This window comes from Myripristis murdjan, chromosome 1 (genome assembly GCF_902150065.1).
Source record: "Myripristis murdjan chromosome 1, fMyrMur1.1, whole genome shotgun sequence".
In the NCBI taxonomy this organism is placed as follows: Eukaryota; Metazoa; Chordata; class Actinopteri; order Holocentriformes; family Holocentridae; genus Myripristis; species Myripristis murdjan.
In genome coordinates this window covers 4,037,930-4,065,786 of record NC_043980.1, presented here as the reverse complement: position 1 = coordinate 4,065,786, position 27,857 = coordinate 4,037,930, and the positions used below count along the sequence as shown (strand labels likewise).

Below are 27,857 nucleotides of genomic sequence, written 5' to 3'. Positions count from 1 at the left end.
TTTGTGTGCTGTCCACGTAGTTTTTGTGGCAGCGGCTTCCATGTTTTTTTTTATTGTTTGTTTGTTTGTTTTTTTGTTTGTTTTTTGTTTGGTGTGATATGTCTGAGACTCTGCTGCTTGAAGCTCAGGGCGCTGTTGGCCTGATGGTGGCGCTGTGGAAGAACAACTGGGTGTTTACTCATAATGTCTGACTCCAGTGTCAAACTCCATCATTTTCAACTATTGGGCGACGAAAATCAATTGATTTTTTTAAATCACTTTAGAACAAAGTTAGTTTGTTTCTAAAGAGCCGTATGAACAGATGAGCCGCAGCCTGAGATGTTTTGGTTTTTCTCGTGCAGGTCTTCAGAGATCTGGGCTCCGACGTCCTCAAGGCGGCGTTCGAAGGCTACAACGCCTGCATCTTCGCCTACGGCCAGACCGGCTCGGGGAAGTCCTACACCATGATGGGAATCCCAGTGAGACACACACTCGAACACCGGCAGACGCTTTCTGTTGACCCTCCAGGCGTTCAGCAGACGCTCTAACCTCAGAGTTTAACACGACGTCACACGTTGTCGTCAGGAAAGGCTCCGGCCCCGCTTTTATCTCGTTTCATGTTCAGACGATGAGTGGGGCTGCCGGAACGTTTGGAGGGTCAAAGGTCACAAACTGTCTGTAGAATCTCTAGAGGAGAAAGTCAGACGTGTGACGTTTTCTTCATTTGAGTAATCTAATCTGAATCAGATTAGCCGCCACACATCATCAGTAAACCTGCTAGTCAATCCACTCCTCTAAGATTAAGATTACAGCAGAGACAACTATTTGGTAGAAATTTACTAAAAAGTCTCTCTGTTTTAATTTGTGTGACATTTTTTTTAAAATATATATGTTTATATATATTTTCAGAGTAAACTAGGGCTCAAAGATGGGGCAAAAAATAAAAATGAAATTGTGGAATCATAAATTTCTGCATCATTATTTTTATAGGAAAAAAGATGTTTGTTTGTTTTTTAACTTTTGGAGAATACCATTTTCATGCTAGGTGCATTTATAATTCTGTTCTGTCTCTTTTTAACTTAATCAGAAATTTGCTGCTCTTGCCATCTTGTAATTTTTATAATTCTTCAAATAATTAGTCAGCCTCAGAGTGGACTTGTTATCAAGCCCAGCAGAAAAAAATAAATATCTGTGGGGCGAAATAAGGCATCATATGATTCTAATTATTAAAAGTGCTCAGCTTTAACATGAAATGATTCAGAGACGTCGATGTAATAACCATAAACAGATGAGACCATCAGCCTGTCAGCCTCCTCTTCACTCTCCACTCAGTCAGGAAATCTGAGTTGCTTTACGGCACCAAACAGGAAGAGGGCGCTGTTCCTCCGGTCTGACTGAGGTGTTTTGTGCCTGCAGGGAGACGCCGGGCTGATCCCCAGGATTTGCGAGGGTTTGTTCAGCCGCATCGCCGGAGCGAGTCGACGAGACGAAGCGTCGTTCCGCACGGAGGTCAGGTGAGCGACACGCCGGCCTGCCACCTGCCACCTGGACCAGACAGTCAACACCAACCCCGGCCGTGTTGGGACAGACGTTTACTGTCCAATCAGCACCCGCCACCCGCCAACACGGGGAAATATTCACAGTGGAGGGGCATAAACAGGCCCACTGAACCAAAACAAACAAAGCAAACAATGAAAATAAAGTAGAAACGCCTCATTTAATGAAAGGCGGTGAAAAGATGAGAGGGGAAAGGAACAAATCATGAAACATGACCGTGACATGTGTTCTTCACTTTGCTCAGTTTTCTCAGATAAGAGCCGATTCATTTCATTCGTCATGGAGACAAAAACAACACAAAAGTCATGCAACCCTTTAAAACCCGAGCAAATTAAATCAATTTCTTACCGGGAATTACCGCAGCATCAGCGAAAAATTAAAGAAATTAAAGATAATTAGCAAAACAGAATTACCAGAAAATTATCCAAAAAAATACAAGAAAGCAGTTATTACAGTGATCTGTAGATATCAGATCAGTGATTGATACTTATATTTAAATTTTAGTGAAAAGGCACCTGAATGCAACTTAAAGCTGTGAGTCCCCCAGTGGGAACAAAACTGCCTTTTTCAATAATTTTTCACAATTATCAAAAAATAAAAAAATAAAAGCAGGTGTTTAAAAAATCTGATTGGTCAGTACGGTTACACATACACAGATTTTCCACTGTCACTCCCAATATGACATATTCCAGATGTGATGCAGGTCATGTAGGCAGCATATTCCATTTGGATATTGCTAATAAGGCCTTTTTCTGAATGTGTAATTATCCGATTAAGACATCAGGATATGCCGACAGTGCTTTCACAAGAGAAAAGCCCAAACATCTGATCGAAAGGAGAAACACGCCTATTTTAAAACATTATGAAAGACTTGTTTTTTGAATATGAGCAAATATCACAACATCGACCTTTTCATTCGGTGGCTGAAGGGATGGGGGAGCGCTGCATGTCAACAGGAATATTAGTGGAATATTCATCCTCATCATCCATGAAAACAGCTTCGCTTTTTCAGGAAAAGAACAAAACCTGGAATATTTTGTGCATGTAAATGTGTGTCTGCTGGTGACTGCTGTAACTCCTGCAGGCCACCAGATGTCACTAGTCCAGTCATTTTATGAAAAACCCTAGGACAAATTGCAAGAGAAGCAAACTCGACTGATTTTGTATCCTCAGTTTGTCCTGAGTGAGGGGAAAAAAGTCCCAAGAAATCCCATTGGTGGAAAGTTTTGACAATCACCTATTTATGACCACATATTACCAAAAAACACTGTTTTTAACACACAGGGGAAAGGGGTTCAACATTTTACTTTCAGATATCACTATAAAAATTCACAAGTTGATTACACACACAAAGACAAGAGAAAAAGTCAATTACAAGTTCTTTGAATTATTCTGTTTACACATGCATATCACACATTATCTGATTTGATATGCGCTAATAAGGAATATAAGGAATAAAGAGACATTTAAACAGTGAATTACAAGGTTACTATATATATAGTAACCTTGAATTAAAAGGTTACGACATAACAGTGAATTAAAAGGTTACTCAGGACATACTGAGGATACAAAATCAGTTGAGTTTGCTTCTCTTGCAATTTGTCCTAGGTTGACCCCAATTTTGGCCTAAAATTACTGGACTACACTGTGTTACTGAATTTATTTTTTTCATCACAAACGGCGATGGGTGGGTTCCGCCTTTTGAAGCTCCGGGTCTTTCCTCCTGGTTTAAAACGTTGCGTGTTTTGGAAACGAACCCTGAAACAGAAGTTAGTGGTGAGGCAGGTCAGGCCGGCTGTGACCGGTGTCCCCTGTGGTTTCCTGCCCTCAGCTACCTGGAGATCTACAACGAGCGAGTGAGAGACCTGCTGAGGAGGAAATCCACCCAGACCTACAACCTGAGGGTGAGGGAGCACCCCAAGGACGGCCCGTATGTCGAGGGTGAGACCACAGCCTCCTCTCAGTGTCACGCACATATCATCATTATTACTGCATTTTTCAGTGCAGTTTTATTTCTTTTTACTCTGTTACCTGGAAGGAAATGGGTTTAAACACAGTGGGCGGCAAAACACAAACAAACATTCATACAGGAGCTCTCATGAAATATAAGAACATCATAAATAACAGTAATAATAAATAAAGCAAACAGAAGACAGAGATCAGTTTCAATTCAATTCAATTTTATTTATTTATATAGCCCAGAATCACAAATTACAAATTTGTCTCAAAGGGCTAGATACTCAGTAGCTACTTTAGGTATACATAATTAATGGAGCCATGATACAAATACTTTACTTTTTTGTGAAGTTTTAATTAAATGACATTGTAAAAACAACAGTTTTTTTTTCCCTTTAACAGTTTAATTAATCATTCAGTGTTTAAAGTGTGAAAACTACTGAAGGCATTGATCAGAGTCTTTAAATTGCTCCCCAAGTAAAAAAAACCCTCAGTGTTATTTTTTATGATATGAACAAAGAAAAGGAAGGCAGTGATAATTAAAATTTTCTTCTGATCAGTGAAGTGACTCCCTGCCTCCGCTCGACAAAGGTTTTTTCTCAGTCTTTGTTCAGTCTGAGTGGTAGTTTTAGTGTTTTTGATGTGTGTTTATAGAGTCTGGCAACTCATTTTACCGTCAGTCTGACCTCTGACCTCTGACCTCTGACCTCAGATCTGTCCAAACACCTGGTGCAGAACTACAGCGACGTGGAGGAGCTGATGGAGGCCGGCAACATCAACCGCACCACCGCCAGCACCGGCATGAACGACGTCAGCAGCCGCTCCCACGCCATCTTCACCATCAACTTCACGCAGGTGAGAGCGCCGGCACCTGAACCCGAGACCCCAGCACAAAACACAGGGCATTATGGGTAGGAGGAGACAAAACGAAGCGTACGCTGAAGCTCGTTCCCATGCGGTTCGAAACACCAGAGAAGAAGAGACGGATCAGTCCATCACATGCTCTCTGGAAAGTTTGTTCCAGCCCGGGAGAGACGGGAGATTCAATGAATTACGGGGGAAAATCATAGAATATTATGGAGTTATGTAACCCTCAATTTAAAATAATTTAAAAAATCAGTGAGGAGTTAAACACCAAACGTAATATTTATTTTGCGTCGTGTTCATGTTACGTTCACTTTCCGCCTGAGGAATAAAACAGATTAATAAACTTTAATTAGTCCTCTGAATCTGAGGTGTGCGTAAAATTTTGGCCAAAGAAGAAAAAAACCCTCATGTTTGTGTCAGTCGTGGAAACTCAACATTTTAGTCAGGGAAGAACTGGGCCGTCATGTTCAGTGAAGAGTCACTGAAACTGGTTTCACTGGGAGAGTGAAAGATGGAGAGGGAAGTTTACAGCAAGCAGCTTTTACTTTTGACTGCATCAGATGATTTTAGCTCTTTTCTCATCTGTATTTATTTCCTTATATCCTCATATCAGGTAGCGGCTGCATTCGTTTAAATGAGACCTTCCTGATTATTTTAGACTAATTTCAGATGTTTTTTTTTTATTTTAAATCAATCAATTTGTCGCCTTGCAATCAATGACAAACTGCATGTTGGCTCATGAAAATAACACGTAATGTAGAATTACATCCAGCAGAAGAGAGAGATGCAACAAACACACAGACGACAGGTTTGACTTTTACCTCCCAGAGGAAAATAAAATAACTGATCTCTCCATCTTTCCTCGAAAAATCTCCCTTCCATGTCGACCTTTTCCCTTCTGACAGCAGCTTTGAAAAACTAACATTATATCATAAAATAACAGCCTGCTGGGTTTTCCTTTGCTTCCAGACGATGGATAGTTTGTAGCGCTAAGTCTAATTAATTTATCTTTAATCATTGAATTATCAGTTTATAATAGAAACCTTTCTTGTTACACACAGTTGATTATAATTGGATGCAAAAATTTAAATTAAAAAAAAATGTTTTGATTTAAAAATGTTTTTTTTTTCTTCCTGCTCCCCTCTGAAACACAGTCGGATGAGACGAGTTTGCGTTTCAGATTTATATCTTAGGGTCAAATGTCTCTCTCTCTCTCTCTCTCTCTCTCTCTCTCTCTCTCTCTGTCTCTCTCTCTCAGGCGAAGTTCGATGCGGAGATGCCCAGTGAGACGGTCAGTAAGATCCACCTGGTGGACCTGGCGGGCAGCGAGCGAGCCGACGCCACCGGAGCGACGGGCGTGCGGCTGAAGGAGGGAGGCAACATCAACAAGTCGCTGGTGACGCTGGGAAACGTCATCTCCGCCCTCGGTGAGGAGAGCGACCCCGACCGCCTCGACGCCACGCTCAGAAATACGTCTGCTTACATGCAGATCGATAAACTGAATCACGCTATTATTTTTTTAAGTCACTCTGAATCTGTCCAAAAGCATGACCAAAATGTTATAGACCAGTAAAACATGACTTTTTTTTTTATTGTTTTATTGTAAAGTCACAAAAATGTAATGTGTTGTGAGGTTATGAAGCCGCTGGGTAACCATACATTTTAAAGGGGCGGTCAGTAATGTGTGACCTCTACTGGCCACCAGGAGGAACTGCAACAACAACACCGCTGCAGCTGATTTCCCTCACGTTCGCTTTGAGTGACAGTCAGATCTTCACAGAGACAGAATTAACCAACCAAAGTGTGTTTTGATTTAGCCCACTGAGCAAAATTCAACATATTTCTCTTTTAAAGTATTATTATTATTATTATTGTTAATAATAACAATAATAATAATAATACTACTTAGGTCTGTGAGGACAACTTTTTTTTGTTGAAACATGTCTTGCCTCAGAAAAAAACCCTCCTTGCCCTAATCCTACAATATAAATGGGTTTAATTTTTTTTTTTTTTTTTTTTTTTTTTAACAGGATAAAAGATATTAAAAAATTCAAAGTGTGGCTTTTATAGATTTTATAGTGGTTATATGTTTTTTTAGACAAGAAACTGTTTTCTAACAAATCATCTGAGTCTACACAGGCCAAGGTCCCATTTTTAAAATATTCCTGAAAAGAAATAAAAGGTATTTTGATCAGATGGTTAAATGAAACATTTCACAATAAAAGCCTGCCCCTGGGCTGGGGAGTTTCAGAGGCTTAAGATCTCGTCTGTGATCAGTTTTTATTTAATTACATGAGCAAAATTCCCTGTATTTCTTTTTACAAATATTAATAAATAATACTTTCGTCTGTGAAGGCAAATTTTTTGCTGAAAAGAGTCTTTTCAACTATTATTTTCCTACTTTTTAAATATTTTATTGTGAAGTCATGAAAATTAAACATGTTGTGCTGTCACAAAGCCACAGGGTCACCATGCACTTAGAAGCCTGTAAAGAAAATAATAATCAGAACTCTTTTATTTTATTCTTTTATTTAATTTAATTTTATTTTATTTTTATTGTATTTATATTGATCTGGCCTGTCAGTCCACGTTATAGTTCTTGACATGTGGCTTGTTGCTCCAGCTGACTGTGTGTGTGTGTATGTATGTCTGTGTGCGTGTGTGTGTGTGTGTGTGTGTGTGTGTGTGCAGCCGACCTGACGCAGGACGGCGTGAACACCAACCTGAAGAAGAAGTCTGTGTTCGTCCCGTACAGAGACTCGGTGCTCACCTGGCTGCTGAAGGACAGCCTGGGCGGGAACTCCAAGACCATCATGATCGCCAGTGAGCAGCTCACACACTCCTCTGTCTCACACACTCCTCTGGCTCACACACTCCTCTGGCTCACACACTCCTCTGCCTCACACACTCCTCTGTGTCACACACTCCTCTGGCTCACACACTCCTCTGGCTCACACACTCCTCTGTCTCACACACTCCTCTGCCTCACACACTCCTCTGCCTCACACACTCCTCTGTCTCACACACTCCTCTTCCTCTAAAGGCTGCACATGTGCTGCCCCCTGCTGGCCGTGTCTCAGGCCTGCAGCTGATCCCCTCAGCAGATTCTACTCTGACATGGGATTCAGGAACAAGGAGATCCTGCTGATCTGAGCCCAGAATCAGCAGATTGTTTTCTTCTGAATCGGCCCAAGTCACAGCAACGTCTCTTCAGAGTCCAGATGCTGAGGAGGAGGTTGGGGTTCTGGACTCAGACCAGCAGGATTTCCTTCTGACTGGACCCCACAGGAGGAGGACAAAAAGTAGTTTTCACTGTTTTTTTTTTTTTTTGCAAATTTGCGACTGAATAAGAATTTTCAAGTTTTTCCTCCTAAATTTGTGAGTTTTCTCCTCACAAATTTACCCGTTTAATTTCAGAATTTAGATTTTTTTTTCTGAATACAAGCACGACCACCCCGCGCCGGCTCCATAATTTTTTTTCCCCCTGCAGTGTTCCTGGTACGCTGTCGGCGATATTGGATTTCATTAGCAGCAAATTAGTTTTTAATTTTTCACAAGTATCTTATTATCAGTGTTTCCAGAGTGGTGAAGTCAGAACACACTAATGTGCTTATCTTGGCTTCTGGGTTCATGTTCCTTTTTTTGTGTTAATCACATCATTTGTTTTGGTCCTTCATCTCTGTATGTGAATGTAAATGTGTGTACATTTATAATGCACATTATGTGATTAGCTCAGTAAATAGATGTAGTTGTGTTATGCAGTGTCAACACAATATTTCAGTTAACTGATTTTGTTATGTAATGTCTCGCATATTAAAAAAAAAAGAAAAGCCAGTAATAATTTATGTATATAGATGTGTGTATATTTGATGTTCTTCCTCTCCTCCCCTCTCTCCGGCAGCCGTTTCTCCCGCGGACGTGAACTACGGCGAGACGCTCAGCACGCTCCGCTACGCCAACCGAGCCAAGAACATCATCAACAAGCCCACCATCAACGAGGACGCCAACGTCAGGCTGATCAGGGAACTGCGGGCTGAGATCGCCAGGCTCAAGGCTCTGCTGGTGCAGGGCAACCAGGTAGCAGCCACACACACACCCACACACACACACACCAAAACCCCAGAACCACACACACCGCACAGAGGAGTGCACGTGTTGGACGGCTTTTGTGTGAACGGGCCAATCACAGTGGAGAGGAGGCGGGGTTTGAATGTAATCTAACCAACGACAGCAGAGAAAGTAGTGATTCATGCTTTTATTGTGGAAAGGTGTAGTGTGACTCTATAAAATAGATTGAATTAAAAAAAAAAAAAAACACTGATTGAAAAGTTGATGTTGAGCTGAGCGTCTGAGAGTTAAACATCAGGCAGTTTGGTCAGTAACTTTTTTTAAAAATTTTTTTTTTTTTACCCAATTTCATCTTATCAGCACAAAATGTAGTTAACCAAGCAACTTTTTTTCTTTTTTCTTTTTTTCTCAATAAAACAGAGGATCTGTGCTCTGAGATCTGAATCTGAATAGACTTAACCTTGAAATCGTGTTCATCGTATTTTAATTTGAAGTTTTTCTGTCGTCTTCAGGCTGACGGTTGTCACTGGCTGGTCGAGTTCTGAAATTTGCAGAAAAACCTCGAGTCCTCCTTCAGTTTTGTTGATGTTCATGTTATTTTTTTTTTTTAGGGCTGAAGAGCTCTGCGGTGGTTTATTGTTTTATCCAAGAACCCAGGAAAATGGTTCTCAGTCCTGTTGGGACTTTTTTTTTTCCTTCATCTTTTTATTTCACAATGATTCAGCAACAAAAAAATGTACGCTCTGATACGACATCAGTAACAATAATTTGTACAATTTCTTTTTTTACCCACATTATTTCCTACCCTCCCCATTATTCCCTAGGGAAACAAAACAGAAAGAAAAATAAATAAATAAATAAACAGTACAAAATCAGACAAATACATTGAGGGAGAATAAAATAAAATAAAATAGGGACTTTTTAAAAATGCAAACATGGTCATCAAAGTGAAATTAAAGGAGAAATTCACCCTAACAGCGCTCTCCTTAACACCCCCGCCCAGCGCTGCAGCCTCGACAGACCTCAGAACTCTTTTCCTGTTCTTGCTGCCCTGCGGCTTTCACATGCGACAACTTTGGGATGTTCCCTTGGTTTGTTGAAAGGCATTCTGGGAAATATAAGACATCGGCAGCCGATGTAGAAGCGGGTGAGGCAGTTTGAGGGAAATTGAACTTACATTAAAGTGTATCATTTGTTATCATCGTCACTAAGTAGTTCCTGGAATACACTGAACATTAAAGATTGATAAGGAAAACGATTGATGATCATAAGACCGTCACAGTGTTGTTTTGTTTGTTTGTTTGTTTTGATAACGGTTTGCCTCGAAAGATTTTTTTTTTTTTAACGGATGCACGATAATAACGGCTTGTCATCGGTATCACATGATAAAGGCTCTCAAATGAAATATGGGCATCCGACTGAAACGAAAAATTCCACCAATATTGTTGCCGATGTTAGTATTGATTTTACAGTCCACTCATGTTCACATGATCCCGATGGATTTGTTTTTATAACTTGTGAAACGGTTCCAACCCCGTTCCAGTGGGATCAGTATTACAGTTTGGTTTGGTTTTACAGTTTTATTTTGAAAGAAAATGCCATATAAAATAAATATGGCATGTTTTACATAACCTAAACTGATAGTAGTTTTCTTATTTAGCCCAGTTAATGTGTTCATTTTGAGAAGATTTTTGCTTTATGCCTGCATCTGCCGGTGGGCCTTCACAATAAGAGCGGGCATAATAAAATGTTAATTGCACTGCAGGAGAGACTTGATGTTCTCTGTAGTGAGGTAGAAAAATAAAATATGTGCATATATCGGCAAAAAATTCAATATTGTGCATGGCTGTTGTTTTCCAACCTCTCCCTTTGAGTGTGTGTGTGTGTGTGTGTGTCTGTGTGTGTGTGTTGAGGTGGAGCTGGTAATTGCCCTGACGTTGACTCAGCATATTTATTCCTGCATGAATCACTGAGGCACATTGCTGTCGGCGCGCTGTCAATCAGTGTTTCTGTGTGTGTTTCTGTGTGTGTGTGTGTGTGTGTGTGTGTGTGTGTGTGTGTGTGTGTGTGTGTGTCAGATCGCTCTGCTGGACTCTCCCACGGCGCTGAGCATGGAGGAGAAGCTGCACCAGAACGAAGCCCGAGTAAGTCTGACGCCGTGATGTCACGTTTACCTTCTCAGCAGGTGCAGGCGCAAAACGTCCACATGGATCAAGAACGATGCTTTTTAAAATAGATTTTCAGAATAAGAGCTCTTAAGTGAATGCTGGTTTCCTGGCTGGAGATGGAATAGACAGTAGAAAGTTCCTTCCTTGTTCCACAGCGCTGACAAAAGTTGAAGAGTTTTGGGTCATTTTTTTTCACAATTTAGCAGAAAATAGAGATTAGTTTTGAAAATGTGGCAGATTATCACTTTAATCTGATGGCAAAGGGGCCGTGAAATCATTTGAAGTGCAGTTTGGATGGTAAAATAGTTCTCTGAAGGCGTTTTTGAGAGCCTCTGCGGCATCAGACGATACAGACGTTCAGTCAGTCTCCTGCGTGTTCTCCCTCAGGTTCTGGAGCTGACCAAAGAGTGGACCAACAAGTGGAACGAGACGCAGAACATCCTCAAGGTGAGAGCGCGTTCATGTACAGCACCTCGCTAAATCCTCATAACCTCCAGTGGAGCTGTAGCGTGAACATCAGGACAGGAGGAGTTTTACTGTTTGAATGTCAAGTCACTTTTAAAATGCTCTACAGTCGTGGTGGAGGGATTTACAATACAAATGTATAGGATTAAGAGAGGAATACATAAAAGCCAAGACCAAAGTTGAAAACATATTTGTGAATATAAAACACAACGCTGCTGGAAAACAGACGACAGTGATGCTTCTGCCACAGCATTTTTCACAGATTTCTTTTTCCAAAGTTAAGTCAGTGGCAGCAGTGACAGTAGCACACAGAGGACCGTATTAAAGCTCCGGCCCAGTTTAATCTCTCCAGAACGTTCCTCTGCTCTCCTCCCAGAGCGAGCAGTGGGGTTTCAGAGCTGCCACATCACTCCTCCTCCCTTTCCTCCAGCCGCTGGTTTCCATTCATTCCACTACGATATGAACATGAACTTTCAGAGACTTCACACTTTCTTCACTCCAGTTTTCCATCAGCGGGATAAAGTCCTCCACATGAGTTTTCCTAAAAGCAGCAGCACTGTTGGCTTTTCAAGACTTTTTCACACTGAAACACTCCCTCCTCCTCCTCCTCCTCCTCCTCCTCCTCCTTTCCCCGGGGAAAATAGTCCCCGGGGAAACGTTTTGCTTTCCACAGCCAATTATCAGCTGTGTGGTTTCTGAATGTTGAGGACTTCACTCAGAAGCAGAACATTATAAGGCGGCTGCTTCAACCACAAACTCATATTTTGATTATAAGTTGTGAAATCTTTAGCTTCCCTGACACGATTTGATAAATGGTGTGTTGACATGGAGAATGTGGAGGAATTGTAGCCGAACATTCAAAATCATTGGTGTGGTCCTTTTTTTTTTTTTTTTTTTTTTTTTTTTTTTTAAATTTATTCAAAATATGGTGTCCAAAACAATTCACACTGTATGTTATGAGCAGGCATGATGCTGTTTGAATATTTGAAGACATACAGTTTGAGAAAACCTAGACTGTTGGGAATTAGTTTTGTACAAACATTTCTCAAAGATCTAAAATGTTCAATCAAAAGCATGAAGTGAGCGGTGAACATGGTGTTATGTCTTGAGAGATAATGATAATTTCCTCAGTGGACTCAGACTTTTGCACTTCAGTGTAAATAAAGGATGATCAGAAACACCTTTTCACGGTGGATTTGAACATGTGAATGAAATGTGGTCGTCTCAGGAGGAGACTCTGGCTCTGAGGAAGGAGGGCATCGGCGTGGTGTTGGACTCGGAGCTGCCTCACCTCATCGGCATCGACGACGACCTGCTGAGCACCGGCATCATCCTCTACCACCTGAAGGTCAGAGCTCCACCTGCACAGACACTTATATACCAAACCCTCCTCAGAGTTCACAGGTTACTGCCTCCTCAGTGTGTTTTTCTAAATGTTTTTCTCATCTTCACTTCATAAAAGTTAAAAACATGACAAAAAAATCACCTCCTGCGCATCCTGGAAAACCTGGAAACTTACAGACCGTTTTTTTTCTGCCCTTTGAAAACTGTTAAATGTCCTGGAAATATTAGTGAAATCCTGGAAAATTAAATCATGTATTCAAAGGCTTTAAGTGTGACGTGTGTATGGAAGCCCACAGAGGTCAAAAACATGCTAGACACACACACTTTGATTAACACAGTGTTTGCACGTTGTTAGTGTGTTGCCAACTTTTCAATTTTTCAATCATTTTTTTCAATCATTTTTCAATTTATTTTAGTTTTAATTATTTTTCAAAGTGGTTCTGGTAGTTCAGTTTTTATTTTTTTTTGAAAAATTTTATTAGTTTCTGTCAGGGGCAAGACAAAAAAAAAAAAAAAAAATACTGTATAGTTAAAACTCAAATAAAAGGGCAGATGAACAACCAAATGATAAAGACAAAAATTAAAGACATTTTCTTTATAATTTTAGTTTATAGTAGTTTTGTGTAGGTATAATACAGTTTCACACAGTTATTTTTTTTTAAAGCCTTGTTTTAGTTTTTATTTCACTTAAGGAAAATGTTTCATACCTAGTTTTTGTTATTTCTTTAGTTTTCTTCAACGATAATGATTTTGGTCGACAGGCCGTCATCGGAGGTTTGATTTGAAACAGTGAGAGTACAAATGTGTTTGGATTAAATAATTTTTTCCCCTCATGTTTTACACTAATTACGTGCTAGCAAACTAACAGCTTCACAGCAAGAATAACCCTGAAATGTCATGAAAGTCTGTTGAAATCTGGATCAGCTTTCCACTAAATAGACAGAGGCGGGGGGTCGGAAGACAAAAGTACATCCAGTGGTAACAGTGTTCAGATTAACACGAGGGGGGAATTTTTTGATGTGTTCCTTAAACGATGACACCAGCCAGAATCTGTTTGTATGAGGAGGAAAAGCTTGCGGCAGAGAGAGAGGTTAATTTCTCTTGTTTTGTGTGTGACTTTGTGTTTTGGTGTCTCTGCAGGAGGGCAGGACGTACGTGGGCAGGGAGGACGCCGCCACCGAGCAGGACATCAGTGAGTGAGCCGCCCGTCACCGGCCTGCAGATCAAAATGAACTCGTAGAGCTGCAGGGAAGCACTAATTAGTCGTTCAGTCGCATTAAAGCAGCAGCATGTAAACTGTGACCTTCACTGACCTCTGCTGGCAGCCAGGAGGAACTACAACAACATCTGAACTCGTCTTTACTCAGTCAGTCCGAGGTGCTCATGTGGGTTAACCGGCCCTCGTTGTGTTAGTGATAAAATAGTAAAATACTTTTTATGTCAACCTGAAGATTTCATCACAGCTGTTTTGAAAGTCTGATGAACTCACCAATAATCAGTTCTGCATTCACTTTATCCAAGGAAATCACAGTGTTTGTTTTCAGCTGCTAAAAGGCACCAGGGAACAGCAGATAACACATAATAATAGTTAACATAAGAAGTAAAAACAGAAGATTTAATACCGTGGTGCCCTGGTAGCTCACCTGGTAGAGCGCGTACCACCTGTGGAGGCCGAGTCCCGATGCAGCGTCCTGGGTTTGAATCCGACCTCGGGCCCTTTTCTGTGGTCGCCCCCTCTTTCTCCTCTGCCTCAAATAAAGCAGAAATACCAAAAAATAATCTATAAAAAAGATTTAATACAAACAGTTTTTTTGCTCACATTTCCTGCATTTCCTGTAGCTGCTTCACAATAAAAGTCCCCTGCTGGTTTTCCAGTGGAAATCTTTTACTAATCTTTCTCACGGCCTACAGTAAATCACTTTGTAATCTCTGCTTTTACCTGGATGCCATATTAAAGTGTTTGACTGTGTTGTGACATTGAAAACATTCGCTGGCAGTGGAAAGTGTCCCTGATGTGCTGCCTGTGTCTCCCCCCTCAGTCCTGCACGGTCTGGACCTGGAGAGCGAACACTGCATGTTTGAGAACCAGAACGGGACGGTGACGCTGGTGCCGCTCGGCGGGGCTCAGTGTTCGGTGAACGGAGTTCAGGTGACCGAGCCGGCGCAGCTGAACCAAGGTGAGAGGAACAGAGAGCCAATCAGAGGAGAGCTGGGACAGGGGGGCGGGGCTCAAATGTCATTGGTGGGTTAAAAAGAAAAAAGTCAAAACAAAAGATGAAGAAGCAGCTTTTAGTTTCTATGCACCAAGTCTGGAACAAACTTCAAGCAGATCTGAGGTCTGCTCCAAGTCATAGCGCTTCTAAATTGAAGTTTAAAACTTTACTGTTTGCCACTGCCTTTTGCTCTATTTTGAATTTTAACTGTAAAGCACTGAAACCTTTTTCCTTTTATCTACATAAAATTATACAATATATAATATATAATACATATATACAATATAATTGCCTTGCTTTGCTCTGCCTTAAGTAGAAATAAAAATACCCAGCACTTACTTCAGTGAAAGTGAAAAGTGTGTGATTTAAAATGCAGTGGTCGTAAAGTTGAGTTAGTTTGTGAGAACGGAATCTTTTCTATGTGACTCTGAATGGACGAGAGCACAGAGTTCAAAGTTGATTCCCTGACGAGGAAAAACGAGAAGTGACAAAATTAAGGTGACAAACAAAGTGACGGCTGATTCCTCCTCTCCTCTCTGCTGTCTCTGTTGTTCAGGCGCTGTGATTCTGCTGGGCAGGACAAACATGTTTCGCTTCAACCATCCGAAGGAGGCGGCCAGACTGAGGGAGAAACGAAAGGTGAGACTTTATTTCTTTCAGCGCCTGTCGATCCTGAGGGAAGCCAGACAGGCCAGAGGTGTCATGGTGCTGGTGTCGACTTTTAATAAGTCGTGTCAGAAAGAAATCAGCCACTGGGGTTTTGTTGGACCGATGGAACTAAACAACCTGGAGTCACACAAAAGTATATTGGGCAGTTTGTTCGCCAGGTAATAATACAGCTGATTTTTGCATAAAACTCGACCATCTTGTCGTCCTAAATCACATCACAAGAGCGTCACATTCCAGTCCCCTCACTCTGACTGCCTGTGCGTTTTAGACCTGATTTTAAGATTTTACTGATAACCTTAAAATTACGTGATCGTCTGACTGCAAGTTATATTTTAGAGTTGAGGCTGAAGACTAACAGAGACTGAGCCTTTGCTCTCAAGAACATGCTTCATTATTTTTTAATGTTTTGCATGTCGGCCAGCCCAAATGGCAGTCGGAGGTAATTGAAATTGAAACACTTTCCATCAGTCCTGTAAATTGAGGTCATCAAATGGTACACAGCACATGTGTAGCTCATGTGTTCTGATCTGTTCAGTGGAACTTGTTTATAGCCAAAGGATAGATCAGTACAACACAGAGGTGGATTAAAACATAAAAACACAACAATGAGAGGTGCTAATGACGATAATATTCAAAAAGAAAGAGTAGATCTCCCCACAACAACATAACCAAAAAAAAACGTTTTGTCTCTGCACAGTCCACATTTTACCTGTGGTGTTCCTCAGGGCTCAGTTCTCGGCCCAGTTATTTTTTCTATGCGTGTGTGTGTGCTTCCTCTGGGTCAAGTAGGGCATTACAGCTTTGAACATCAGTATCGGGGAGCTGCTCTGAACGCTGTCTGAGTGTTGACCTCTGACCTCTGACCTGTGAAGCTGACCTTAGCTGTTTTTATTCTTTTTTTTTCTCCTCAGAGTGGTCTGCTCTCCACATTTAGCCTGTCCATGACCGATCTGTCCAAGTCATGTGAAAACCTCTCCACTGTCATGCTGTACAACCCCGGGTGAGTAGTGGAGTACTGTGTGTGTGTGTGTGTGTGTGTGTGTGTGTGTGTGTGTGTGTGTTGACAAGACTGTACAAATATACATAAATGCATCTGCTGCATGTGGTAATCAGCCTGGGCCCTGAGGTGCATCTCCTCCTTCTGCATCAAACCCCTCAGGACTCTCAGGTTCTTCTCTCCATGTGCCCGTGCTGCTGCTCAGCTTTTTTCTGATGCAACAGATCAGATTCATTTTGCTTATTTGCACAAAGAAAGTGAATACAAGAGAGAGAGGATAAATAACAAAAACAAACATTGCACGGGCAAACTAGCTCTCGGCTCTGGTAGTTTAAGGATAATTCCAGTATTTTTCAACTTGGGGCCTGTATTGGGAGCCTTGCCAAACTGCTGTCAGATGCTTAAAATAACAATCTGAACCTAACAGTGGCAAAAAACAGGGTTTTTTAGTGGAAGTAATCTGACGAGCGAACTTGTCCCTTGTGATTACGCTACAGCTCATTTTGTGACTGCTGACTGAAGCGATCTAGCTCAGTAATGTACCAATTCCCAAATAAATTACCCTGGACCAATAGACCAAGTCTGAAAAAAGTATCCCTAAATACATTGGCATCCAGATGACCCCAATGGTAGGAAAAATGGGGCTCAGGTTGAAAAATACCAGAGTTATCCTCTTAATAAGACCCACAATAAGGCCAAAAAACAGCTAAGAAACCCTGTGGAAATCAGCTGGAAGGAAAGCAGATTTTGTCTGACAGCATCCAACTGCCAAGAAAACTTTACACAAATCTCCAAAAACTGTTGCAAGATTATAAAGTGCAAGTCAGGTGCATTTCCATCAGTGGTGTAGGAGTAAATCTGCTTCCTTTATGTCAAAAAACCAGTGTAAAGAAATGTGAAAATTACTTAAAAAATGAATCAGTATTAGAAGTTCGATATAGTTAATTCCTTTGTGTCCTTTTTCTTATTCTGTTCATTTATAGTATCACAACTTTTATTACAACATTCAATCAGAAATGGGTTGTTTTGCCAATTTAGGTTCATAAATTGGTCTTAAATTAAATTTCAGGTAGCATTTTAAAAAAAAAAAAAAAAAAAAAAAAAAATCTTTGAACGTCCCATATTTTGCTGTCTGAAACATCCAGATAGGCTGCTGACACTATTTATCAAATTCAGCTCTGAAAACGTACATTGTCAAATCATAAAGCCTTATCAAGTTGGGGCCAGCTATTTTGAGGATTTTTTTTTTTTTTGTAAAACTTCTGAGTGTGTAAAGATCTGCCCGCCCTGTGGTGGCCCTCGCAGCTCTTTGTAAACGGTAGCTTGGTTTGTTTCAATATGAAGAACACATTTCACACTCCCTGCTCAGCGTCCTTTGAATTAACTGCTGTGTCTGCCCTGTCCCACCGGCAGTCTCTTCACTGACAAGGGCCCCATCTTCCTCAGGTAGACCGAGCCGCAGTGTCTTCACTGTCCGTCCACTTCCTGTTCGACTGTCCCGTCTGTCCAACAGAGCTGTGTGTTGACCCGTCCAGTCCCAAACTGAACCCGCATCACCTGTCTTTGTTATTTTGCACGCCACCCTGCTTGCTTGTGTCACCGCTTTGACGTCTAATAGTGCGAAATGTGCTCGACAGCCATTTGCTTTTCATAACGCCCGTCATTTCATTTGGAGCTTGTCGTTTCGTGTCGGCTGCAGATTTCAGACACCGAAAAATGGATATTGATTTTAAGTTTTTGTGTCGTCAGGTTGGAGTTTGAGAGACAGCAGCGAGAAGAACTGGAAAAACTCGAGCACAAAAGGTAGGAGAATTTTTTTGTTGGCCATGTGTTTAAGTGATTCACTCCAGGTTTGACAGTTTCAAGTTTAAGCTGTTTTCACACCCACAGGTTTGGAGTGTTTCCTCCTCTATTTTGGTTCATTTAGCATAACCATTGTACAAACACCTAAAACTGTATGTCTCAATCCTCCAACAAGACAACAGATAATATTAACATAACATCAGGCTCCTTGGAAACCAGGAGGAAACTCAAGCATCACAAGATAAAGTGTGGACTGATGCCCATATTCAGCTTTCTTCTTCTTCTTCTTCATGTGTTCTTAACTGGTCTGAACACCACAGAAGAAGAGGTAGACAAGTCCATCATGTTGGAGGAAGTTACTCGAATTAGAGCCTCCTTCCTTACTTTCTCATCAGCATCGAGTAAAGGAGGAGATAACTAAATAGCTATCAGTGCTACATTTCATGTGACTTAAGAAAAATTAGTTTCTCGTACATTGTGATCCACACTTTACACTAATAGCGTGTGTGTGTGTGTGTGTGTGTGTGCTCGCTGCAGGAGGATGATCAAGGAGATGGAGGTGAAGCAGCAGAGTGAGAAGGCAGAGCTGGAGCGCCTGCAGCTGGAGGTGGAGACTCAGCGGAAGGAGTCGGAGGAGGTGCAGCAGCGGATCCTGCGGCAGGAGGAGAGCCTCCGCCGCCGCAGCCAGGACATCGAGAGCCGCCTGCGCGACCTGATGGCCGAGAAGGAGCGCTTCGAGGAGGAACGCCGCTCTGAAATCCAGGACGTGGCCAGTCATCGGCGGCTGCAGCGGAAGCGGCAGGAGGAGCGGGAAGCGGAGGAGGTGCAGGAGGAGGAGCAGCGGCTGCAGCAGGAGGCTGCAGAGCAAACAGAGATCTACCGCGAGCTGGAGAAGCTGAAGAGGGAGCGCGAGGAGCAGGCGGTGCGCCTGGAAACAGAGCGGCGGCGTCTGGAGGAGCAGGAGCGGGAGCAGCTGAGTCTGGTAGGGAGGCTGGAGGAGCAGCTAAGAGAGCGACACGAGGCGGCCACCGCCCTGCTGACCCGTGAGGACGCTCGCCGCCTGCAGGAGGAGCGCCGGGCGCTGGCTGAGATCAGAGAAGTGCTCCTCAAGGCGAAGGAGGCTGGGGAGCGTCCGGACGGGGAGCAGGTGCGAGCTGCTCAGGCCTGTTACACAGACTTCAAGGCAGGCCAGGTGAAGGAGCTGGCCCAGCTGGAGGAGGGGCTCCAGCAGCAGAGGGAGCGCCTGGAGATGGAGGTGGCCGCCGAACGCAACGCGCTGCTCCTCCTCGCCCACAGCCACAGAGAGCGGCAGCGGCTGCTGAAGGAGACGCAAGAGAGGGGGGCGCAGGATGCCACGGCGGTCTGCCAGGAGGAGCAGGTCGTCCGACAGGCCGAGCACCGACTGCAGGCTAAGGAGCGTCAGCTGGCCAGCCTGGCGCAGCGCCTCCTCCCGGCCCTGGCTGAGGAGAAGCAGAGAGCAGAGGAGATGCTGGAGCGCAGCGGCGGCGGCAGCAACGGGAACTGCGATGGTCCGCCAGAGCTGGACAACACGCTGTACCAGGTGGAGAAGGAGCTGGAGGAGAAGGAGGAGAAGCTGAACCTGCACTGCCACAGCGCCCAGCAGCTGCAGCAGCTGCAGGAGACCTACGAGTTCACAGCCAATGTGGCGCGGCAGGAGGAGAAGGTGAGGAGGAAGGAGAAGGAGATCCTGGAGTCGAAGGAGAAGCAGCAGAGGGAGGCCATGGAGCAGGCGGTGGCCCGGCTGGAGAGGAGGCACTCGGCCCTGAGGCGCAGCTCCTCTCTGGAGCCTGAGTCCGAGGAGCAGAGACGCAGGAGCTCTGTGCTGGGAGGCTCGAGGAGCGGAGTGGAGCTGGATCAGGAGAGGTCAGCGCCCTTTCTACCTGTTTATACTCCTGCTGTGTCTGAGCAGAGCAAAGCCTGCAGGGAAAAACACAGAACCTCCTGGTCCTCTGCTCCTCAGGAGGCACTAATGAGAACGTAAACCAGTCCAGTTAATCCAGAAAATACATATCGAACATCCTGATGAGTCAGTTAGTCAGTGAGTTTCATCACTTTTCTGTGAGGACCGTGTAGACTCAACTGACAAATGTAGAGTAATCACATAATCTGATGGTTCAGTCTGCATGGTTCTCATGGCCAGGCCAACTCTCTGATATTTTTCCCTTTTTCAATATTTTTCCTGCAATTATTCCCCATTTTTTGCCAGTTGAGTCTAAACAGTCCTCGCTGCACTTTTTCCACGGTGCAGCTTTTATTGTGAAATTCAGAAATAACAAAACGTAGAACCATCAAAGAAGAAGCAGATTCCTCTTCTCATCTTTGCTTACTGAGCTTTTATTTTGAAAGGTTCCACCATTTGTCATTGATCATTTGTTCTCTGTGATGGATCTGATTTAAAATGAAGTGAAGGACAGAACTCAAGCAGAAATGGACTGACATAAAAGTCAAATTACTGACTTGAAAAAAAGTGCAATTACACAAAAAGTTACATTAAGTTACATTAACATGAGAAAATGTAATTTGTTATATCCACTTCTGGTATTAAATGACAAATTCCTTAAATTAAAAAAAAAAAAAAAAAAAAAAAAAAAGTCGCTTTGCCAGTTTCATAATCAGCTGAATATAAGCAGTAAAAAAACCATCAGAATGACACCAATATTCACCAGTACTCATTACCTGCAGATTGGTGCATTTCTAAAATGTACACACTCAAGGTACTGTAAGCCATTTTTTGTCTAATTGTCCAGCTGGCAGATGTTTTGTTGAGCTTGCAGATGCTTCATGCTCAGTGTGTTTGTGTTTCCAGTCCACATGCAGAAACGGCGTCTCCGGCTCTCCATGTTTACCTGTTTCCTGTTTCCCTGCAGGGTGGAGCGGGAGATTCAGAAGCTGCGGCAGAGGATCAACGAGGGTGAAGGAAGCAACAGGTCGCTCACCGTCGGCGGCGAGGACAAATCCGGCCACGGCGGCTCCTCGGTCGGCTCCATCCAGAGCCTCGGCTCAGCGCTGCCGCTCTCCGACGACAGGTAACATGTTTTTACTTTTCATTTGGCAGCTTTTTCACATTCTTTTGTTTTTTCACAGAAAAACATGTAGCATGAATGTTAGGTGAGAGGTAGTAGTAGTAACTTCTCAAACCACTCTCATTTTAATAGAAAAAAAAATCCAAGACATGAATTTCAAATATTTATGGCGTAAGTAAGCCGGCTTCTGAGTTGCTGTAAGGTTTATTTTTTGCTTTGTTTCCTTTCTACCGCTCTGTTTGTGCAGCTGCAGCAGAGCAGTCTCTGCAGAGGAATTTGACAATTGCAATAAGAAATGAAACTCCAGAATTTTTTTTGGTTTGTTTTATCTTGTTTTTAGTGTTGTGTTAACTACAGACATGTCCTATGGCTAAATGTGGCTTGGTCTGTTTTGGAGCCACGTTTATAAAATCCAAAATACTGCACCAGGGTTCAGGGTTGGTCAACTCATGACTTGTTACATATCTTATTTATCTGGTTGTTTTCTGTCTTGAACACGCATTTCCAGGATAAATGCGTACATTGAAGAGGAAGTCCAGAGGAGGCTACGGAAGCTCAATCTCCTGAACGGCAGCAGCAACATGGAGCTGTCGCTGTCCTCTGAATCCCTCAAGGTGAGACTCAGAAACTCAGTGACGTAGACATATCAAACAACATATCAAACACACCTCACTGACAGCTGACAAGTATGATAAGCAGCCGAGGGGAGCAGCTAATGAAGAGATTTCACCACCGTGTGGACTCTAATCACGCCCAGGGCACGAGACAACACACACACTAAGCCAAAGGACAGTTTTACTTTAACAGGCTGAAATCAAATCCACTTTCTGTGACTCTCTGTCATAAGCAGCTGTCTTGCAGATTGACTCTTCACCACATGCATGACTTGGGGATGTGTACTAGACTTGTCACAGATGTGTAAAATTCAGAGAAACGTTCATCAGCACCTGGTGGTAGGATATGGAGTCCTTACAGCTGAAGAGCGCAGGAACACCAGATGTTTCTGAACGTATTCCTTTCTTCTGTGTCACGCTTCTGTTAAAGCACCTTAGTTAGGGAGTGATGCAGCTGCAAAACTCCTCAACACTTAAAAACTGTCCAGCAATCAAAAATTGGTATCAGAAACTCTTACCAACCCAGTGAGGATATATTGTGGTCATTGTGTGCTATGGGACTGTGAAACTTAAACTTACTGCCCATTTTCAGCGCTGTGCAGTTCTGAATGTGCCTGGTGGCTTCCTGTGAGTCAAAAAAAGAAAGCTAGTTTCCTTTCCTTCCTCTATCCAGAACTGAATTTAGCTCTTTAACCCCACAGGACGAGGAGGAAGTTAGCGACTGTAGCTCTGTTAGATTAACAGACGAGGTAAGCCCAGGTCTCACCAGCTCTGTGTTTCAGTGTTTTTCACAGATTTAAACAAAATCAAAATTAATCTGCCTGCAACTCCCAAATATGATTATGGATTGACTCAATCATAATTCAGTCCCGTTGGTTAGAGGTTTCCTCCACCTCTTTTCTTTTTTTCTTTCTTTCTTTTTTTTTTTTTTTTTTTGTCCTGCCAACGTTTAATACCCCAGTTTTCAATTTTGACCCTAAAAAAATCCCTGCTTGTAATTTTACAGATTCAGAATACTTTGCTGAAATTTCATGTTGTGCAGTATTGACAGAGATCATTGCTGATTTTCGGTTTTACTGTTTTCAGGAAGATGAAAAGCTGCAGAACCACATTAACCCAAGGAAGCTTAAATATGAGGTAAGGTGTTAATACTCACACATGCTGAAAAACAGCACAAACAAAAATATAGGATATCCCTCAAATAATTTGAGAAATTAATCCCAATTCCAAGGAAAAAGTGAATGGGTTTCTGTTTTTATTCTTCAGAGTTGCCGAGCAGATTAAAGAGCATACAGCAATGCTCTTTATTATTCCAAATTCATATGACTAATAAGTTATCATTTTGATTTCTCATTACATTTCTTTGGCTGCGAATTTTGATCCACTTTCAGTTTGGGCAGTTTGGCAACTCTGAATTTTCAAGTTGTAATGCAACTTCTTCTTTTGTCCTTTCCATTGCTAATTTTGGAAAGGACTGAGGAAAGCAAGCTCACGTTTGGATGTTTAAAATTGATGCATGACAAGTACATTAACAGAAAAAAAAACACTTTGAAATGATCAAATAAAATTAAAAACTCCTAATTCTTTATTTTAAACTAAATAGAATCAGACCAGGCTTAAATGGTATTTGCAAATGCTTTTCATGTTTGTTTTAACAATCTCAGAACTGTTTGTAATTAAAATTGCAGTATGGCAGAGACTTTGCCTGATAGTAAATTCATTTTCCTGATACTCTAAACACAATCCACCTGGTAGAAGGTATTAAGGCTAAGAATTACTTGCAACTGCTGTTTGGTCTGGGTCTGAGTGCAATTTCAATTTCAAAAAAGGAAAACTAACATGGTTGTTTTTTGTACACTTGGCATCTTAATTTGCATGTTTAATCTCTTGGCACTGGTAATTTTAATCACTGACCACTTCTACACCTGGTGATGGAGGAACTTAATTGGGGTGGATTATGGACTATAATTCAAAGAGCCTTCACCTCCTGCTTGAACATGTAGTCATGGACTCCACCCTTGTGCACACAGAAAGCCTCCGGGTTGTGGAGTAGTTTCCTGCATGACCCTGAGCTTGAAGCAAACACTCCCGAGAATGGCCTTGAAAACGCTTCAGAAGAGCCAGAAAACGCCTTCTTACAGCTAAACGGACCAGACAAACTAGAAATGACCAACCACATTCTGTTTGAAAAAGATGGGGAGCTTTGCAGAGATGGTGAAGAAAACAAGTGGTGGAAAGGAGTGAAGATGCATCAAGAGGAAGCTGGAAGCGAGATTAATCAGGGTGACACCGGACTTGAAGAGTTTGGTATGCCATCAACAAAAACCAGGAGCAGCTTGGACGTCAACAAAAATATCAGCAGTGGAACAAAAATTCCTTCTTCCTGCCTTGTCCATGATGATGATGATAAAAAGGCTCAATGCCAGACCACAGATAGTGGAGAAATGCTGCTGGTGAATGGATGGTCTCCTTCTTGCTCTAAGGAAGAAGTCAAACACCAAACATGTGACACGGTGATTGGGAAAGAGGTGGAGGCATCCAGTAATCAAACCTCAAAACCGCAGATCTCTGTGAGTGGCCACATTGGCACTAAGCAGACATCAAAGGAATCAGCACCTGGTCAAATGAATCAAGCGACTGATACTGAGAAACTGGAGGCCAAGAAGACCTTTGCCCTGGGATACTTTGCTGGAAGGCTTTCCAATGCGTACAAAGACGCCGGCAGACGGCTACAGAGCACACGGGATATCATTTGGAACGTACGAGTTGGTGAAATGAAGACAGTCTTATCGCAGTATGTCACCATGATGTCCAAAGAGCTTCCTTTAATCCAGCGAGTGCAGCCTAAACTGTTGCCTGATCCTTGCCTCGCAGAAAACAAGGTTGTCTGCATATCAAGTGACTGCTCCTTCAGTCTTCCTCAGAATGACAAGGTGTCTGTGATCCCGGGCATGGCTGGCTGGCCTGAAGGCTCAGTGTCCTCTCACACAAACACCAATCCTGAAGTGTTTTGTCAGAGGCTGGTTCAGTTCCCACCAGCCCTCTCTGAGCTGCAGTCCGCCTCTCCTCAGAAGATGTTAGATGTTTTGGCAACACTGGCGCCTCAAACGCAACACAACAAGCTGCTAGGAGTCTACTGGCTCAAAATCGCCAATTTTAAACAGCCTGTTCCACAACCTGGGTGCTTGCTTTTGTTTGAAAGGGACTTACTTGTAGTCTCCACTTCAGCAGATTCAGATGACGCCAACGGAACGCTAACTATTTTCCAGTATTTTTACCTTGTAGAGGTGAAGGAAATCCAGGTTAGCTTAGCAGGGCAGCATGTTCGCCTCATTGGTAGCACCGAAGACGCCATCCTCGCCGTGTTCACGCACAGCAAAGATCTTACCCAGACCCTTTGCAAAGCTTTACTGAAGGTTCTTGCTCCTGAACAGTTTTCTGAAGGTACTGAAGAACACCCCTTGCTCTATGAAAACCTTATGGATCTCTCCCTGGATTGGACGAGCAGAGTCCCGGACCTCCTCCTGGATAACGGCCTTCGAGTGACCTCCAGGTTCAAGAGGATCCTCGCAGACCTGTTGTACATCGTGCACGGGAACATGGACGCATCTGAAAAGCCCTCGCTGGCCAACATTCAGCCTCTTCTCTACACCAGCGTGAAGGTTGAGAACTCCACTAGCGTGCATCAGGACACCATCTTTCAGTTCCTCCTGACAGACACCTATGTGGTTCTTGTGCGGGAGGACGGCGTATTTCACCCTGCGCCGCAGGGCTCCAGCTTGGTCCCCGTCCAACCCCAGTTTCAGGGACTCGAACTCCGCAAACGCTCGGACATCAGATGCCTTCTTGTGAGGCAAAGCGAGAACTGCTTGGTGGTCGACATCATGTTCACGGACCACAAACTGCAGGACAGGAAGAGGACGGAGTCCAGGAGAGCTTCTGCTGATGTTTCCTCCATCTCTGAATTCAGCCGTCTGTGTGATTCCTGGAAGTTGTCCTTTGGTTGTACTGCAGAAGCTGTGATGTTTATACAACACCTGTGTACCTGAATGAAGAGCTTAGAAGAGCTTTGAAGTCATTCTCTACCTACAAATTCAGAACGTAGTTCTTTTATCCTCACTTACCTGTCCTCTAAAGTCACAAGGTCTTAATTTTTCCCTGCTTAAATGATCAGAAAGGGACCTTCAAAATTATTCTTGGGATGTGTTAAAGTATTTAATCTGAAAATATTAGTCACAGGTGAGTCATTATGATCACTGTTACTACCAAATGAATGCAAAGTCTTGAATATCTGTGAAAATCATGTTTCTGTTCAATTGCCAAATATTCTTGGATATAAAATGAGAAGTATTTTAAGATAAAAGTTTAAAAAAAATAAAAAAAGGTTCTTAACATCTTTTATCTGTTGTTTTTAATGGTGGTGAATGGTAATTGTTTGGCAAATTAGTCCAGTTTGCTTGGAAACCAAATCTTTAAGACTGTTTTTCTGTGAGTTTCTCTGAGTTGTAATCTGTTGTCATTTGTGTCACGTTGACAGGTTTTCTCTGTATTTATGTACACAGTTTGGAGGCCTTTGGGTTTTCCAGTTTCCCATTATTTTAATCAGGTTGTCATGTTGATTCTTGTTTATTATAATTTGTCTTACACACATTTATGATGAAAGGGTGAGTAATTATGCCACTTAATTGCACAGTTTGGTCATTGACATTTTGCAGTTGCACTTTCTTGTTAAACCAAAGTGTATTTTTAATTCCTAATGATGTGGAGAAATTAACATAATCTGTGCCTCTAGACAGATGTGGAATGATATGATTTGGTTATGAATGAAATGTGGTTTAATATATATTTGTAGAAAAGAATGATGTGCTTTCATACAATGTGAAAATATGTTAATTGAGTTATGTTGAAAAATAAAGATGTATTGCATGGCATTATATGATGTCCCGTTTTTGTCCAGTTTCATGCAGCAATCACGGCCAATCATTTAGAGTTTCTGCTAAAAAACAGTTGCTCAAACTAATTCTTGACAATTATTGAAATTTTTTTTCTGAGCCGACACTTTCCTCCCCGTATCTCTTTCCTTCCCTTTTCCCTTCTCTCTTCTTTTGTTTCCCGTCTTTCTCCTGTTGACTCAAGCAGCGTCTCGTCTCTGTTTCTCTCGGGACGAGCGCCGACTCCAGCAAGGACTCCGTTAAAATTAGCATTCCTCGTTACGTGCTGCGAGGCCAGGGGAAGGACGAGCACTTTGAGTTCGAGGTTAAGGTGAGTCCTTTAACTGATGGCATCTGTCTCTACTCGTTGTTGTTCATGATTCAACGACGTGGTACCGACTAAAAATCCTTGGACTGAGTTCATAATGCTTGTTCTCATTTCAACTGTTTGTCCCTGTAATCTGTCTGCTTGTCAGTGCTTAAAGGTATAGTGCACCCATTTCGAAAAATGTAATATTTCACTTTTTCCTAGCTGTTATGTAAAACAGAATTTTGTTCCACATTTTTTTTCTCGGAAATTTGTGACGGTATCATCCCAGATTTTTTGGGGCTTTTTTTTGGTAAATTTGTTCCCCCCTACAATGGCCCTAATATGCCATCACAGTTTTGTAGGACAGTAGTTGCTGTCTTACTCATCGATCCTGGGTGGTTTGAATTTCAATTCTAACGCATACGAGGGTAGGGGAAAAAAAAGTATTTGTATCCATCTGCGGAGAAAAGTCGTCAAATAAAAGTTGTCGCTGGGCTGAAAATCAAACAGGAAGCTCCAATTTTAGCAGTCACCCACCATCCAGATCTATGCAGTACTACACCCATATTCAGTTTTTCTTTTTTTCCTAGATGAATTAAAAGTAATGTGACCACCCAATAACTATTAGCTTCCTTCCTCCTACTGTTGTCCCACATAACAGCTAGGGGGGAAGTGACACAATTTAAAAAAAAAAAAAAAAAAAAAAAAAAAAAAAAAAATCAAAATGCGTGAACAGTCCCTTTAAGGCTGCATTACACCACATGCTTTCATGTTAAATTTCCAGCTGCTGCTCCCATAATACTCATCAGGATGACTGTTCACTGGTACTGTAGGATGAACTGTAAAGCACAAATTATGTCACTTCTATTTTT

The 27,857-nt window shown here is 42.4% G+C and overlaps 1 protein-coding gene across 6 annotated transcripts in view; it reads left to right on the top strand.

The window, feature by feature from the left end:
- The window catches only part of kif16ba (kinesin family member 16Ba), a 38,216-nt gene that overhangs the window by 6,131 nt on the left and 4,228 nt on the right, over positions 1-27,857 (top strand). Inside the window, exons 4-24 of one of the 6 annotated variants that reach the window (XM_030051670.1) lie at positions 342-458; positions 1,396-1,493; positions 3,368-3,477; positions 4,205-4,347; positions 5,618-5,786; positions 7,051-7,182; positions 8,261-8,436; positions 10,506-10,571; positions 10,983-11,042; positions 12,289-12,408; positions 13,545-13,596; positions 14,444-14,581; positions 15,174-15,256; positions 16,198-16,286; positions 18,033-18,086; positions 18,624-19,970; positions 20,975-21,133; positions 21,639-21,744; positions 22,446-22,493; positions 22,831-22,881; positions 26,884-27,006. In XM_030051670.1, coding sequence (XP_029907530.1) covers positions 342-458; positions 1,396-1,493; positions 3,368-3,477; positions 4,205-4,347; positions 5,618-5,786; positions 7,051-7,182; positions 8,261-8,436; positions 10,506-10,571; positions 10,983-11,042; positions 12,289-12,408; positions 13,545-13,596; positions 14,444-14,581; positions 15,174-15,256; positions 16,198-16,286; positions 18,033-18,086; positions 18,624-19,970; positions 20,975-21,133; positions 21,639-21,744; positions 22,446-22,493; positions 22,831-22,881; positions 26,884-27,006 — 3,441 coding nt within the window. Of the gene's footprint in view, positions 1-341; positions 459-1,395; positions 1,494-3,367; positions 3,478-4,204; positions 4,348-5,617; positions 5,787-7,050; positions 7,183-8,260; positions 8,437-10,505; positions 10,572-10,982; positions 11,043-12,288; positions 12,409-13,544; positions 13,597-14,443; positions 14,582-15,173; positions 15,257-16,197; positions 16,287-18,032; positions 18,087-18,623; positions 19,971-20,974; positions 21,134-21,638; positions 21,745-22,445; positions 22,494-22,830; positions 22,882-23,774; positions 26,128-26,880; positions 27,007-27,857 lie in introns of those variants that run through there. The other 5 variants (XM_030051663.1, XM_030051647.1, XM_030051678.1 and 2 more) reach the window with 5 other exon arrangements.